The sequence below is a fragment of the Hemitrygon akajei genome, chromosome 3 (genome assembly GCF_048418815.1).
Source record: "Hemitrygon akajei chromosome 3, sHemAka1.3, whole genome shotgun sequence".
In the NCBI taxonomy this organism is placed as follows: Eukaryota; Metazoa; Chordata; class Chondrichthyes; order Myliobatiformes; family Dasyatidae; genus Hemitrygon; species Hemitrygon akajei.
In genome coordinates this window covers 14,916,242-14,932,871 of record NC_133126.1, presented here as the reverse complement: position 1 = coordinate 14,932,871, position 16,630 = coordinate 14,916,242, and the positions used below count along the sequence as shown (strand labels likewise).

The 16,630-nt window shown below is 41.1% G+C and overlaps 1 protein-coding gene across 2 annotated transcripts in view; it reads right to left on the bottom strand.

Annotated features, from left to right (window-relative positions):
* trip11 (thyroid hormone receptor interactor 11) overlaps positions 1-16,630 on the bottom strand; it is a 118,201-nt gene that overhangs the window by 38,612 nt on the left and 62,959 nt on the right. For both annotated transcript variants that reach the window (XM_073039219.1, XM_073039220.1), the window contains 4 exons: positions 13,208-16,246; positions 12,242-12,382; positions 6,676-6,869; positions 5,240-5,403 (listed from right to left, as the gene is read on the bottom strand). In XM_073039219.1, coding sequence (XP_072895320.1) covers positions 5,240-5,403; positions 6,676-6,869; positions 12,242-12,382; positions 13,208-16,246 — 3,538 coding nt within the window. The remainder of the gene's footprint in view (positions 1-5,239; positions 5,404-6,675; positions 6,870-12,241; positions 12,383-13,207; positions 16,247-16,630) is intronic.

Sequence of the window (16,630 nt, the reverse complement as noted above, 5' to 3'; positions counted from 1 at the left end):
TTTAATCCCTTACTTTCAGCTTTTTTTTCTCTCTAAGTTTTATGATTTCTTTTTGATGGAAATTACATTATAGTTTTGGTAGTAGGCATTATTATTCTTTTTTTTATTTATATTTACAGTTGGGGGGGTTGAATGCTCCGATTAATTTCTTTTACATATGGTTGGCCTGGAGTTCTATAGTGGGAGGGAGAGGAGGATACTAACTTTATATGATTTTATTCTGGGTGCTGTTTCCTTATTGTTATGAATTATTTAACTGATATGTTTATTTTGCACTGTATTAATCTTCACTTTGTTGTTGGGTTTTTTTGTTTGCAGAAATGCATAAAAAAATTAATAAAAAACTTCATGGGATAGCAATGAAAGGAAAGAAAACTAGAAGTCCTTGATTAGAGTTATCCAATGTGGAGAACTATAAAAGTGAGTGGCACAGGTGTAGGCGATTCAGGCCGTCATGCTTCCATTGGCTCTTTGCTGAAGGAAGCAAAAACAAACTTCACCCTTCTATCAACCCTGCATTTTCTTCAGTTTCATGTACATTCTTCCTCTGCACTGTGATTTTCTCTCTCAACCATAGTCTTTATTGTAAAAATCTCACGTACCGTGTGTATCCTTCATTCTCTTACACTATGTAAATTAGAAACTAATCCCTGCCTTGACACTAAATCCCAAACTTGCTTTGCTACATTTTCTCTAGGCTTTAAGAAACTTCTTACAAGTACATATGTGCCCTGTTACTAAATCCCATGGTCTGATCGATCAATAATTGCATTTTCACAACTTATGTTCAGTGCCTTGCTGTTTATCCACTAATTAACATGTTTTTATGGAAATAATGGTTCCTTGCTTCGCCATATTATATTGCAACTGCCTTCTGACCACCTCATTCCACCAATTTATGTGCTTTTAACTATCTTCTAACTCCAGCAATAGATAAATCAAATCTTTCTTGCTGCCTGTTAACATAACAATCATACTCGCACTTCTTCTTTTAAAGCCTGTGATGAACGCTTACAAGAATTACAAAAATGGAAGCAATGTTCGCCGATAACCATGGACTGACAAAGTCTACATGCATGAGTAGTAGAATATGTAAACAGATTGAATCATCTGAAAAATGGGGAAGTGAAAAAAACAACAATTATTTCAGGGGAGCCAGAGCATATAGTGATAGGTGGGGGGGGCGGGCAATTTCTGAATGTAGATAACAAGAAAAAATGGAGTGACATCTGTGCAACATGTTGATGCTTTGACTCTACACTATATGACTGCATCGTAGAAATATTTCTTGCTTACAAGCATTACAATTACCATAGATCATTTATTAATTATTGTGCATTCTGTTTCCAAACTCATCCTCATAAATATTACACAACTTTTCACTCATGGTACTCATGGTAAATGATCTTACTGGTGAGGTATTGCACCAGCTGTATGACCAGTAATGTTCCTTTCCCATCACCCAACAATATAATTCACTCAAGGTCAAGAAATTTCTGTCTCCATCTCTGGAGACAGCTTATCTACTGATATCTATGATAAGCCTCCAGACTCTCAGAGCTACCTGGACTATTCCTCTTCCCACCCTGTCTCTTGCAAAAATGCCATCTCCTTCTTGCAATTCCTCCGTCTCAGCCGCATCTGCTCTCAGGATGAGGATTTTCATTCCAGGACGAAGGAGATGTCTTTCTTTTTTAAACAAAGGGGCTTCCCTTCCTCCACCATCAACTCTGCTCTCAAACACATCTCTCCCATCTCACGCACATCTGCTCTCACCCCATCCTCCCGCCACCCCACTCGGGATAGGGTTCCCCTTGTCCTCGCCTACCACCCCACCAGCCTCCGGGTCCAACATATAATTCTCCGTAACTTCTGCCACCTCCAATGAGATCCCACCACTAAGCACATCTTTCCCTCCCCCCTTTCTACTTTCCGCAGGGATCGCTCCCTATGTGACTCCCTTGTCCATTCGTCCCCCCATCCCTTCCCACCGATTTTATGCCATGATCTAATCCTGTTGAGAAGCAAACTGAGATGGTTTACTCATTTCGGTTAAGCTATCAGTAAGACATTTAGTTCTGTTATCAACTGTAGATTCTGATGAAGGGTCTCAGCCTGAAATATCAACTCTTTATTCCTCTCCATAGATGCTGCCTAACCTGCTGGGTTCCTCCAGAATCTCAAGTGGGTTGCACTGGATTTCCAGCATCTGTAGAATTTCTTGTATGTAGATTCAAATGGACATCTCCGAATGAGTTCATACTAAAACATTAGTTTATATACATTAAGAATGTACATGTAAATGTACAAATGCATTTAATAAAATTGCACATTTCATGAAAATTGCTGATGTTGATTGTAAGAATAGTAGTCTTCAACTACAGAATGATATTAGTGTTGATACAATTTAATCCTGAAAAGTGTGGGGTGAGGCATTTTGATAGAATTAGGAAGGCAAGGAAGTACACAATGAATTGGATCCTAGGAAGTACTCAATAATAGAGACCTTAGTGTACAAAGGATGATATGTCAAAAGTCACTGAAAACAGCAGCACAGGTGGTTAAGGTGGTATACAGGACACCTGCATTCATTAACTATAGCCAGAAATGCAACAGAGGAGGTTATACTATAACTAAAGAGTGGGAATTCCCAACATTTTTTATTCCATGGGCCCTTACTATCAACTGAGGGGTCAGTGGCCACCCAGGTTGGGGGCCCCTGCTACTAGTTCAGCCACAGCTGGAGCACTGGGTGAAGCTTGTTTTTTATTCCATAGGAAGCAGGCGATTGCACTGGATAGGGTGCAGAGGAGATTCACCAGACATTTGCCTTCTTTAACCATGAGGAGAGAGAAAAAAAAACAAACTAAATATGTCAGAAATGGGGTAAGAAGGGGAGGAGGGGCATTAACAGAAGTTAGAGAAGTCAATGTTCATGCCATCAGGTTGGAGGCTACCCATGACATATTTAGTTGTTTGTTTTTTTCTCTCTCTCTGCCCATCACCCTGCCTGTTCTCCATCTGGTGCTCCCCCCTCCCCCTTTCTTTCTCCCAAGGCCTCCTGTCCCATGATCCTTTCCCTTCTCCAGCTCTGTATCACTTTCGCCAATCACCTTTCCAGCTCTTAGCTTCATCCCACCCCCTCCGGTCTTCTCCTATCATTTCCATTTCCCCCTCCCCCCACTACTTTCAAATCTCTTAGTATCTCTCCTTTCAGTCGGTCCTGACGAAGGGTCTCGACCCGAAACGTCGACAGTGCTTCTTCCTATAGATGCTGCCTGGCCTGCTGTGTTCCACCAGCATTTTGTGTGTTTTGTTTGAATTTCCAGCATCTGCAGATTTCCTCGAGTTAGAGAAGAGTCTAGGACATTTTATTCCCCGCCTCCCCTAATCCAGAGTATGACTGAAATCAAGAATACGCTGCCCGAGGGATGCTGGAAGTAGACAATCTCAGAACAATTAAGAATATTTAAATGAGCCGTTGAAACATCATGACACAAGGCTCCAGGCTAGATGCTACAAAGTAATAAGACGACCAAGTATAGGAGCAGAATTAGGCCATTTGGCCCATGAAGACTGCTCCGACATTCAATCATGGCTGATTTATTATCCCTCTCAAACCCGTTTTCCAGCCTTCTTCTCGTAACCCTTGACACCCTTACTTATCAAATATCTATCAACCTTCCCTTTAAATATATCCAATGACTTGGCCTCCACAGCCATCTGTAGCAATGAATTCCACAGATTTACCACCCTCTGACTAAAGAAATTTGTCCTCACCTCCCGTAAAGGGAAACCCTTTTAATTGGAGTCTGTACCCTCTCTGATATAGACTCTCCCACTATTGGAATACTTTGTTATCTAAGTGTTTATTTGGTTCAAACTCACATGCCAATCTTATAGTTTTGCCATTTACGACATCTGTCATCCAGAAAGCAGAACGTTGGTTCAGTATGAAGGACAATTTTTATCAGGTTGAAATTCACAGGGAATAAAAAATATTTAATCAACTGCCCTCAACTGCATCTCTTCCATTTCATGTACATTTGTTCTTACCCCATCCTTGCACCACCCTAGGGATAGGGATAGGGTTCCTCTTGTCCTCACCTACCACCCCACCAGCCTCTGCGTCCAGCACATAATGCTCCAGAACATTCGCCATCTCCAATGGGATCACACCACCAAGCACATCTCTCCCTACCCCCCCACCCACTTTCTGCTTTGTGTAGGGAGTGATCTCTGCAGGACTCCCTTGTCCATTCGTCTCTCCCCACTGATCTCTCTCCTAGCACTTATCCTTGCAAGTGGATCAAGTGCCACACCTCCTCCCTCACCACCATTCAGGGCCCCAAACAGTCCTTCCAGGTGAGGCGACACTTCACCTGTGAGTCTGTTGGGGTCATATACTGTACCCGGTGCTCCCTGTGTGGCCTCCTGTATATCGGTGAGACCCAACGTATATTGAGAGACTGTTTCACCAAGCACCTACTCTCTATCCGTCATAAGTGGGATCTCCTAGTGGCCACCCATTTTAATTCCACTTCCCATTCCCATTCAGATATGTCAATCCATGGCCTCCTCTACAGCTGCAATGAGGCCACAATCAGGTTGAAAGGACATCACCTTATATTCCATCTAGGTAGCCTCCATCCTGATGGTATGAACATTGATTTCTTGAACTTCCGGTAATGCCAACCCACCCCACCATTCTCCATCCCCTTTTCCCTCTATCACTTTGTCTCCTGGCCTGCCCATCATCTCCCTCTGGTGTTCCCCTCCACTTTTCTTTCTTCCATGGCCTTCTATCCTCACCTATCAGACTCCTCCTTCTCCAGCCCTGTCAACTTCCCAGCTATTGACTTCATCCCTCCCCCTCCACCTATCACCTTGTGTTTCTTTCTCCTTTCCCCCTGCCTTTTAAATCTCTCCCTCATCTTTTTCACTCCGGTCCTGCTGAAGGACTTCGGCCCAAAACGTTGACTGTAGTTTTTTCCATAGATACTGCCTAGCCTGCTCGGTTCCTCCAGCTTTTTGTGTGTGTAGCTTGTGGTTTCAGATTTTTCTTGTTGCCTACTTATCTTCACAGAAATCTATGGGTTGCAAATAATTACAATCTTTGGAAACACAATTAAATGACCAAAGTATAAAGGAAGCTGTAAAAATCTGTACATCTAAATTTAATCATCCATCTGACTCAGCTTACTCCGAAGCCACTGGTTTCACTTGAGCAACATCTTACCCTGTTGAAATTGCTCTATCACCATCTGCAGGTTGGTCAGTGACATTGCATACTGCTTTACTTGTTCTTGAGCGGCACGTAACTGCACCATCACATCATCTCGCTGCTTCGTGATGGCCTGAAGTTGTTCTTGCAAAGACTCCACTTGAAGACTGGCTTGGTGGCTATAGGGGAAATATGCATGGTGTTCTGATGATAAGGTACACTGCTCAAGCATAGCATGCCTTCAGATAAAATAGTTTGGAAGCAAATGTGAAATTACATGCATAATATCACAGCAACTGTGTAGTCACCCATGCCTCCCAGAAAATAAATCGTATCTGACACTAGAGCAAATAATTTTCCATTAGCAACCTGCCTGATTAATAGATGTAGGTACCACATTTACAATGAAGCCGCTTACTCACTGTCAATGTGTTTGGATTAATTATATTCATGTGCCTGCTGAGATGCAGAAGAAAATGTGCACTTCTTTTTAAATTTCAAGCAAAACTTACAAATTTGTCTCTCCTCTGCTTTATGGAATACTATCCCTAGAATTCACCATCTTGATTAAATTGGCAGCAATCTCAGGGACTTTGGATCTTGTAGAAACCAAACATAGGGATAAATCTAGGCCGACCACTAGAGAAATGGTGCAGTGTGACAGGTAGCCTATTCTGGCAGTAGAAGGAAGGTGATATATTAATAATCCTCCTTTCTTTTTACTTACCTGTTGCTAAAATAAGCAGGCTGACTGATCTTCGTTTGACCTTATCTCATGCTATAGAAGTCTAAAGTCACTTCAGTCAGAAATATCATACAAAACATGACTCACAGTGATTCATTGTGAAGAAAAACTCAGGAAAGTCTTAGGAAGTGACTGTGTGGTATGGAAATTGCACTGCAGAAAGCTCTACCAACAGGTAGTCAAAACTGCCCAACGCATCACTGGCACCAGCCTACCCGCCATCAAGGACATATATGCAGAGAGCTGCTAAAAGAAGGCCCATAACATCCTGAAGAATCCCACCCACATTCTCATGGACTGTTTGTTCCACTCCAATCAGGAAGGAGGCTACGTAGCATCCACAGAAGGACCATCAGACTCAATAACAGTTACTTTCCCCAAGCTGTAAGGCTGATCAACACTACCCACCAACTCACCCCTCCACATCCCTACCACCACTACTTAATCATTTTCTGACAGAGTCACCTCATGTGCTGACACTCCTGCACGTGGCACTACAGGTCATACATAAGCCATCTTATGTTATTATACTTACTGTGTTATTTTATTATCATGTTCTTTAACTTATTGTGTTTTTTGTGCTGCATCGGGTCTACAGTAACAATTATTCTCCTTTGTACTAAAAATGACATTAAACAACCTTGAAACTTATCCACTTTAATCACCATTTTAAAATCTAATATTTTCTAAAAAGGAGGACTTCTACCTTGCACTTTCCACAGCGCAAGACGAGGATGCCAACTTTTCCTCCAAAAAGGTAATCTTCCTCCTCAGCTCAGTCTCTCTGTCCTCAGCTGTCAAGGCCTCTTTGGTGTATGATTCTTCTATCTCAATTAAGTGGTTTCGCAGTCGCTGCAACTCCTGGTTCAGACGCTGCTCCTTATCACGCATATGCTGCAACTGAAGAAAAGGGTGTTCATATCATGATGGGTGTAAAGTAGGTTTCCTAATAGTTTCTGTTTTCCTGTTGGCAAATTACATGAAAGTAGAAGACATGACATGAAGGAACGGAGGTAAGGCAGACATGTTGGAACCCATGTTGGGTTGGGGGCTGGCCCCACATATCATCACTGTTCTCCATTGTTCAGTCCTGTGGTTCACCCAGCGCAAGACAAGCTGTTTTGCCTTCATCTGCTGAACCTGCACAAGATGAGGAACTGCTGTGCACCTGTTCTTGCAAAATTTGCATTTAAAATATTTATTATCAACATTAATTTCTTTCTGAGCACATACAGCAAAGTAAATTGATTAATTTACATCATTTAAGGTTGCTCCTTAATTAATAACTCTCCAAGACAACATCCACGCACCATCAATCTTCAGGTCATCCCACTCAGGGACTTGTGCTAATATTATTTTTCATGACTGTATCTATATGTGCTATGTGTGACTGAATTACTGTGTTTTGCATCTTGGCCTTGGAAAAATAGTTTTTATAGCTACGTAGATGTATGTGGTTGAATGACAATGAAGTCTGAACTTGAACTTCAGACAGACAAGATCCCAATTAACTGCCAGTGAAGAGAACTTCAATCTTCCTCTGCAATCAAACATGTGGTCAACTGTTTTCAAGTTAAAGAAACTGATTCTTCTGAATCTAACAAATTACACAATTCACTGCTTCACTAAATCTACTGAGGCAACAACAGATACCCTTAAATGTAACTGGGTACAGTAGAATGCACATTTCTGGAAACCAGCTTATGTTGAATATCCTGACCTAGGATACAAAAGATGTAATTTATAAAATATGATTTATGTTAGTTATTAATCACAAACATCTCATCATTTATCTCACATTGGGCTTTAGTTGACTCTTTGGTTGCCAGTTACATGGTGCATAACTGCAACAAGATGTGATGATCCTTTACCTATTAAGTAGAAGGCCTAGATCATCGAGGGCTGTGGTAGACAGCAAAACACAGTGAAGATCAGAATGCACAGAGGAGTTCCAACACCAAATTAAAACCGAGTATGTAATATAATCAAAACTACATACCATCACACACTTCCAATAGCTCATTTAACATGGGAAATGATTAACTCAAGAGCAACCTTAAATGATGTAAATTAATCAACTTACTTTGCTGCACGTGCTTGGAAAGAACTTAATGTTGATGATAAATATTTTAAGTACAAATATTTCAATTTTTCTACTTCTTGTAGAAACATGCCCCTCTAGGAAAGCTCAAATGATCTGAAGATGCTCAAAAACACTCCAGAAAACAAGAAATAATTATTTGTTTTAGAGCCCCCTTAGCAAGGTATCAAGCAGGTTATGTACTAAGGAGATTTACCCATTAATGAATGTGCTCTCTCATAGGATTTCTGCTAGTGGTTCCACCACTTTGCACAGTTGCTGAAAAGCTGATTTTGTTTCTTACTTCTATTGTAATTGCTTCCTCTAGATTGGGCAAATCCATCATCATTACTTCACTGTTTAAACTCTTTACTCTTGAATCTATGTCTTCACAAACTTCCACCAGACCTCCAACTAGGCCAAAAATGAAAAAAAGATTTCATTCCAAGATTTGTACCTAGCTCTCCCATGAGTAAATCTCTCTGAACAGGATTCACTAGTTTCTTTCTACTCATTCTCTCAACAATATATATCATACATCCAATGATTTCCTTCCCAACATCAATTCTCTATTGTCCAGTTCATAAAGTTCCCTACTATTCATAAGTTGATCATTTTCAGCAATGGCTTTCCTTCTTGCACCATTCTTTTGGGGTTCCCCGAGGTTCACTTGAAAAGGCTAAGTGACCCTACAAATGTGGCATTTATGGCATTTATATCCCTACTATTGCAAGATTGCCTTAACCAAAAGCACTTGAAAACATGTTACCTCACAGGAGGCATTTGAATAGTAGAGCATTAAACAACTCTACTGTGTTAAGATAACTCAGTAGATAAGTTACTGAAAAGCAAGAATTCTGGACATGGGTCAAGATACACAAGTTTGGATCTTATTGGGGCACTTGGAGCATTTTAAATTCAAAATAGTAAATAAAATCCAGACCTTCATGTACAAAGCTTGACTCAGTAAAGGTAGTCACGAGACTACAGGATACTGAGAACACAGTCTGCCTCCTAACACTTACGCACTATATATGACTCCACCTCTGTTTAAGTTATTGACTTAACTTCCTTCTCCGTTTTAATGTAATTGGAATGCACAATAAATCCTAGCACTGCTAGCAACTAACACGTACCTGGAATGAATGAAGACATCATTTTGTTTTATTTTACAGTAAGAGGTTAAAATCAGCATTTATTGCTAATATTGCCTCAGCTACCCTGGATTATCACCCACCAAGAAAAAGTAGACCACCACCTTCCTCACTGTCACAAATATCATCACATCAGCAGATCTCCAATCCACAGGCTCCAACTTGAGCGTGCCCCAATCCCACACTTGCTGCTCTCAACTCTTATCCAAGATCCACAAGCAGTACTTTCCCAGTATGCCCATTGTTTCTACCTGTTGAACTTCATCTCCTCGTACCTTGACTCTACTGTGTCTCCTATTGTCCAGTCCTTTCCCACCTATATCCTGGAGACCTCACGTGCTCTCCACCATATTGACAACTTCCCTCCCCATCTAACCCTCCCTGACCCCTAAACTTACCCATATAACCGTGGGAAGTGCAACATTTATTCCAACACTTCATCCCCTCATACCATTCAGAGACCTAAACAGTTCTTCCAGGCAAGGCAAAGATTCACATGCCCCTCCTCCATCCTTACCTACTGCATTTGATGCTCTTTATGTGGCCTCTTCTAGAGCAAGGACTGAGTAGGCAGTCAATTTGCATTCGCTCCTCAGTGGTCACCCTGATTGCCAGATGGCATGCTAGTTGAACTCCCTGTTCCCACACCAACTTGTCCACCCTTGGCCTTCTCCACTGCCAGGGTAAGACCCAACACAAACTAGAGGAAAACAAAACCTGCACTGCCCGGGAATTTGACAACACAATGATACAAACATTGAGCTTTCCAATTTCAGATAACCCTTACCTCCTGTGTTCACCTCGCTCTATCTCCTTCTGATCCACTTCTATCCTTCCATTTATGTTCCCTTTCCCATACCTTCCCCCAACACCCATCATTCATTTTTGTCCTCCTCTTGGGTCTATCCACCTACTACCCACACACTTCACTCACTAGATTCCCTGCTCCATCTGCCTCTCCCTCCCTTAAACAGTTCCCATTATCACCTTCCTTATCTCTCAGATTCCAGCACTTGTAACCTTTATTCCCTTGCTCATGACTAGCTTGTTTCTGCCTTTACTTTTCCCCACCTACCCCACACCTCAGCCTATCTCCAATGGCTCTTTACTTCCTCCCCTTGTCTTGCCTGCTTCCACCTATCACCCAGCTGCCTCTGTCTCTCAATTCCATCCCACCTCCTCACCTTTAGCTGGCTCTTCTGCCCATCATCTCTCACTCTTCCTCGGTCCACCTATCACCTACTAGCCTGTCTCACCACTCCCCTTCTCCTGTTTACACTGGCTAACTTCCCTTTGACTCTCAGTCCTGACAGAGGATCTCAACCTGAAACTTCAACAACTCCTTTCCCCACCTACAGATGTTACTCGACCCACCATGCTCCTCCAGCAGATTGCCTGTTGCTCCAGATTCCCAGCCTCTGCAGTCTCTTGTGTCAGCATTTATTGCCCGTGTTGAATTGACATGGAGACATGGGCTTCAGATGCAGAAATCTTTTTGGTGAGGCATTCCACATGCTCCAGGATTTTTGACTCAGCAAAAGTGAAGTAACAGCAATGTATTTATAGGTCAGGATGGTGTGTTTGTCTCTGTTTGGCTAAGAGGAGAACCAGCAGACGGTTGTGTTCCCTACACCTGCCAGTCTCTTGGTGGTAGATATCTTCACAGATCATGCTGGGGTGGCACAGTAGCTTAGTGGTTACAGAACCAGCGACCTTGGTTCAATTCCCTCCACTGTCTAAAAAGAAGTTTGTACATTTTCCCTCTGACCACATGGGGTTCCTCCCACAGTCCAAAGAGCTACTGGTCACTGTAAAGGATCATGTGATTAGGCAAGGGTTAAATCAGGGGTTGCTGGGTACTATGGCTCAAAGTACCAGAAGGGCCTACTTCGTGCTGTAGCTCGATAAATAAACAAACACATATATACAAAGATAAATAAATAAATAGATACTGCGGAGGGGATTTCAAGAGTAATGCAGTCAAATACATGAAGTGCATTTTGCAGTTTGGCTACACTGATGCCACAATGGGCTACCCATTGACAAGAGTTTTGAGAGGGATGCAGTATCAGATATGAAGGGTTTGTTTCTCTATTATCATCAAATAGAAAACAAACTGGCAGGAGGTACCATAGCATTGGGACAAAGCCTGTTAGGATGGGAAATACAAAAGGAACGCCCAAAAAATTGTTAAGGAAATCAGCAGGTCAGGTAGCATCTATGGAAGAGAGTGAACAATCAACGTTTTGGGCTGAGACCCTTCTTCAGGATGGTAAGTGCTTCTTCTACCAGTCTGTAAGACTACTGAACTCCCTGCCACCACCCACGTTTCATCACATATGATGCACCAGTCGTGTTATACTGTTTATTTTTTAAACTTGTGGCGTAAATGCACCTTATTATTTGTTAATTTATTTGTGGTAATATTACTTTACGTGTTGTGAGCCTGAGCTATATGTATTGTGTTGTGCTGGGTTGAATGACAATTAACTGAACTTGAACAATAATTAGAAGACACCGTTCTGATTCAGGGTGTCAGTGAGCCACACACTGAGAAGTGAAAGGAACACAAGCGCCAAAAACAGAGCAAGTGCCTCTGAACTAGTGTTTGCACAAGGTGTGTTAGTTTTGTGCAATTGAGAGTACTGTAGTTACTTGGGGAGAGCTTTGTGAAATTTGCATGGAGTTTGCTTTCAACTGGACTAGATTTACTATTAGCAACTGAAAGTGCTGAAAATACTCAGCAGTTAAGGAAACATCTAGGGAAAGAGACAGAGAATTATAGCTGGAGACAGATACACCATTCTTCATAACACAAAGCACTAACACTCTCGCTCCCTCTTCCCACAGGAGGACAACTGATCAACATCTTTCCAGCATTTTCAACTATAATTCTAAATTCCAGTATCAGCAATATTTTATCTTGGAACTAGATTTAAACTCTGGTGCCTCACAAATAATTGTGAGTCATGCTTAATGTGCCTTACCTACTCCCTCTATAATGTTTGAATTTAACCACAATTCTAATGATATCTTACCTCATTCACTAATGCAGTGGCTTCCATTTGCTTCTGCTTGAGGGCCAGCATAACTTGGTCTCTCTCATGCTGAAACATGCCTGCTTGCTCCTGCATTGATTTCACTTCATTAAGCAGCTGATTTAACTCGCCAGTCTTCCCCTTCAAGTTGTGAAAAATAACTGATCAATTTTAAAACAAAACTCGTGCCTGCAAAGATAAAGTTTTAAAAAGCTATATTCTACCTATGGAACTACTGTATATAAGGTTTTGATTTCCTCTTTTAAAATTTCTTTTGCATTTTTCAAAATTTAGAATCGTGCCCTTTATTACGTTAGAAAGAACAATACTACCAGCAATAACATTTTCACATTTTAAATTGCTCTTTTCACACCTAACAATAAAATATAAAGACACATGTCCTTTCGAAGTGTTATATTCCCCAGCTTTAACTATTTGAAACATCTAGTTGATTGCTGACATGAAAATAGTAACTGAGAAACAACAAAGTATTTTTTCAACATTTGTGATGATCACTTGAAGGATCCCATATTATCAGTAGATATAAGAGGAGATCAAGGAGAGCCTTTGAACATTAAAATCCATAGTGGGGCTGCTCAACCTTGGGAAGCCATTCTTTTAAACAGAAATAGCAAATTCTAACACAGTTACATCTAAATTATAACTTTTAGGCCATAAGGAAAAGGAACCACCACTAGGATATATGTGTATTATTCTCTTAAATTATCAAAGTAACCAAGGAGGAAAATGCAAATAACTTCAAAATCAGTGACTGACTTTTGCGATTGGCAACTTGTTTTTAAAACAGAAAAGCAGGACATGTACTCTTACAATTTTTCAACATTTAAAAGCTTTACAAAATCTTCTACTAGCCTAGCCTGCTGATTCCTAATGCTGTTATTGCCCCATGACTGTATAGAACTTGTTCCACCGACAACGCAACTAATTAAAGAGTTTTGAACTAACCTCTTCTTTCTCCTTTAACAACTTTTCTAATGCAGAAGCTTTTTCTCTCATAGAATTTGATTCAAACTCTTTTTCTTTCAACATCATGGAGAATTGCATATTAGTCTCCTGCAGGGCTCGAAATTCAGTTTCCTTTTCCCTCGACTTGGCCATAATTTGGTCATTCTCCTCTTGAGCCTTCTGGATGTCCAACTGCAAAAGCGAAATCCTTTCTTTCAGATTAGTGACTGCCTGCTTTAAAACTTCATTTTCATTATCCTTGTTCCTCAAGGATCCTGTCACTGATGACAACTGGTCACTCTTTGATTTGATGAGAAGGTCTTTTTCCCTGAATGACCTTTGTAATTCTTCATTCTTTTCTTTCATTTGCTTTATCTCCAGGGCTACATCCTCGTGCATGCTTTTTCCAATGTTAGAATTCATTGGCCGAGAGGCAGATAATTCAGCATTATTCTGAAGTGCCAATATTGTGGCATCATTCCCCTCCAATATTTTATTCAAACGTTTCACCTCTTGCTGTAGTCCTTCTATTTGGTTCAAGTGTTCTGCTGATGAACATTCATGGGAAGTATTCTTCATATGCAATATTCCTGTGCTTGTTCCCAACATTTGTGGTTCTGTTGGTACACTGTCCAACTTGCCCAATATCAGATTCTTGGTGCTGCTGAGTTGCCCGATGCTTTGCTGGACCTCTGCAAGCTCCTGGCTTAGGCTCTGCAACTTCTTTTCCTTTTGTTCATAACTATAAATTAAGCTGTTGTAGTCTATCTGGAGCCGAGAGTTGCACTCACCATCTGTAGACAATCGGCCCTGAAGCTTAAGGAGCTCATCCTGGAGTTGAGCTGACTCGTGCTGCATGTTTTGAACAGTGGTGATCACCTGCTGTTTCCACTCTTCCATCTTCTTCACTTGTTGCTTTAGCTTGTCACGCTCCTGCAAGAGCTCTTCAAACTGATTACTACTCACAAGGCCTGACTCGCCATTCGCCCCCATTCCAGAGGTCTGCAGAACAGTGACTAAAGTTTGGCACTTTTGACTAAGAGCATCAATTTCAATGTCCTTCTCGCGGATAATCCGAGACAAATTCTGGATTGTTTCCCGTATCATATCCTGACCCTCATTTTCAGTTTTATTGACCATTTTCAGATTCTCCTCTTGGAGTTTCAAAAGAGCAGCTTCCTTTGCAGCAATAATGTCCATCATCCGATGGTATTCTGTCTTTAGTTGACTGTTCTCCCTTGTCTTTTCATTTAACACTGCCAATACTTGCTCTCTCTCCATAGCATAAGCCTGCAATTGCTGCTGCAAGTAGGCCACGTCTGCACCAGCCTGCCCATAGGTGCCAGAGGTTATCCTGGCATTAAGAGTTTGGATTTCCATGTTCTTCTGTTGAACGATTTGGGATAGCTTAACGACTTCATCCTTAAAAATAGTAAACTGATCTAACTGCTTAATCAGAGACACATTCTTCTCATTCAGTACCTTTATCTCCATTTCTTTTTCTTTTATACCATTAACTAATCTATCAATCTCCACTTTAGACAAATCATGTTTTTCATTTCCATTTTCACCATTTACTGCTTGCACTTTAATCTCTTGGAGAATAACTGGAGCATCTGTGGGGTCATCCTGAAATTCTCTTTGCATTTTCATCTGATTGATGGATTCCTGAAGGCTATGGATTTCATCATCTTTCTCACAAATTAACTTTTCATAATTTGAACTGATTTCCTCACACTGGGTTTTAGCTTCGTCCACTCGATCTTGTATGGAATGCTGGAGCTGGAGGACATTCTGCTTTTGTTCCTCAATAGTCTTCTTGTGAAGCCTTACTTCCTCTTCAAGACTGTTCCTTTTGTTGTTCAGTTCAGTTATTTCTGTCTCCAGCTCTATTATTATATCAAGGGTCTTCGGTTCAGCAATAGGTTGAGTCCTGCTTTGTTGGTCCCCCAGCCTATCTATTTCTTCCTTGAGGTGGTTGTTCTCTTCCTTCATCACACTTAGTTGCCGATCTTTCTCTTCAAGGTTTTGCTTCAAAGACTCACATTCCCCTAAAATCTTTACATTCTTTTCAATTTCTTGCTGCAGTTCTAAACTTCGCGCTTTCAGCATTTCAACAAATGACTCTTTTTCCTCCAAAAGATCTGTCAACTGCTGCTGTCCCTCCAAACTAGATTTCAGCATCTCTTTGGTCTCTTCATGGTCTGCTTCCAACTGCTCTATGTTGCGTTTGAGCTCTTCAACCTCAAAATCCTTCTCTTGGATCGTCTTAATCAAACGATTATGCTCTTTCTGCAAAGTCGTAGCATCTAAACTTTGAGCCTCTGTTAATTCCTTGATGGTTTGCTCGTATTTTTTTGCTTCTTCGTTCAGTCGTTTCTCAGCCTGGCTCAATTCAGACTGCAGCTGGGCTTTTTCCATTTTCATTGCCTCCAGCAAGGTGCTGTTCTCCTTGGAAGCCTCACTGTTACTGGAAACAGTTTCCTCAAGTTGCCCTCTAACATTATTCAAAGCCAAGTTGGCTTCATCTTTATCTGCAACAAGCTTTTTATTTTGGATTTTGAGATCATAAAGCTCTGTTTGCAAATCATCATTTGTAGATCTGGTTTCCATAATTTGCTTCCTCAGCTCTGAAATTTCTCGATCTTTATCTTCGAGTAATCCTTCTTGACATGCACTGCTCTGAGTTTGCTGAACTACTTGAGCAAACTCCATTTTAACAACCTCTAGCTGTGATTCTGCACTCTTTAGCTTCTTTGTCAGATCTGCAGCTTCTGCCTTCAACTCCAAGTTATCCACCTGCGACTTGTTTAACTTCTCTGTTAAGTCATTGACTTTCGTGTCCAGTTGTTGTTTGCTCATGTGCAATTCATTAAGTGCAAAAGCACTCTGGCTCAGCTTGCCCTTCTGCACTTCCAGCTCTTGCACCATTAATGCCTTTTCAGCCATGATGACCTCCAACTCTGATTGCAGCTGCATGATCTTTCCTTCGGAATCTTTTCGCTGCTGTGTCAGCTGATCTTTGGATCTAATCAAATGCTGCAGAAAATCAAGAAATTATAATATTATTCAGGCATGTTTCAAATGCAACTCACTTATACTGCATATTATGAGCATAAATCGGTTCTAACTTTTAGCCATTTTAGTAGGACTGTGTGTCACATACTTGCAGGCAATTTACAAAATTGCTGGTACAAAATGTATTTATTTATTATTGAAATATGACACAGAGAAGGCCCTTGAGCCGTGCTGCCCAGCAGACCCTAAATTTAATCCTAGCCTTGTTACTGGACAATTTACAATAACCAATTAACCTACAAACTGGTACTGGTATGAAAGGAAACCAGAACATCCAGAGGAAACCCACACGGTTATGGAGTGAGTGCACAAACTTCTTACAGGCAGCAGCAGGAATTAAACCCA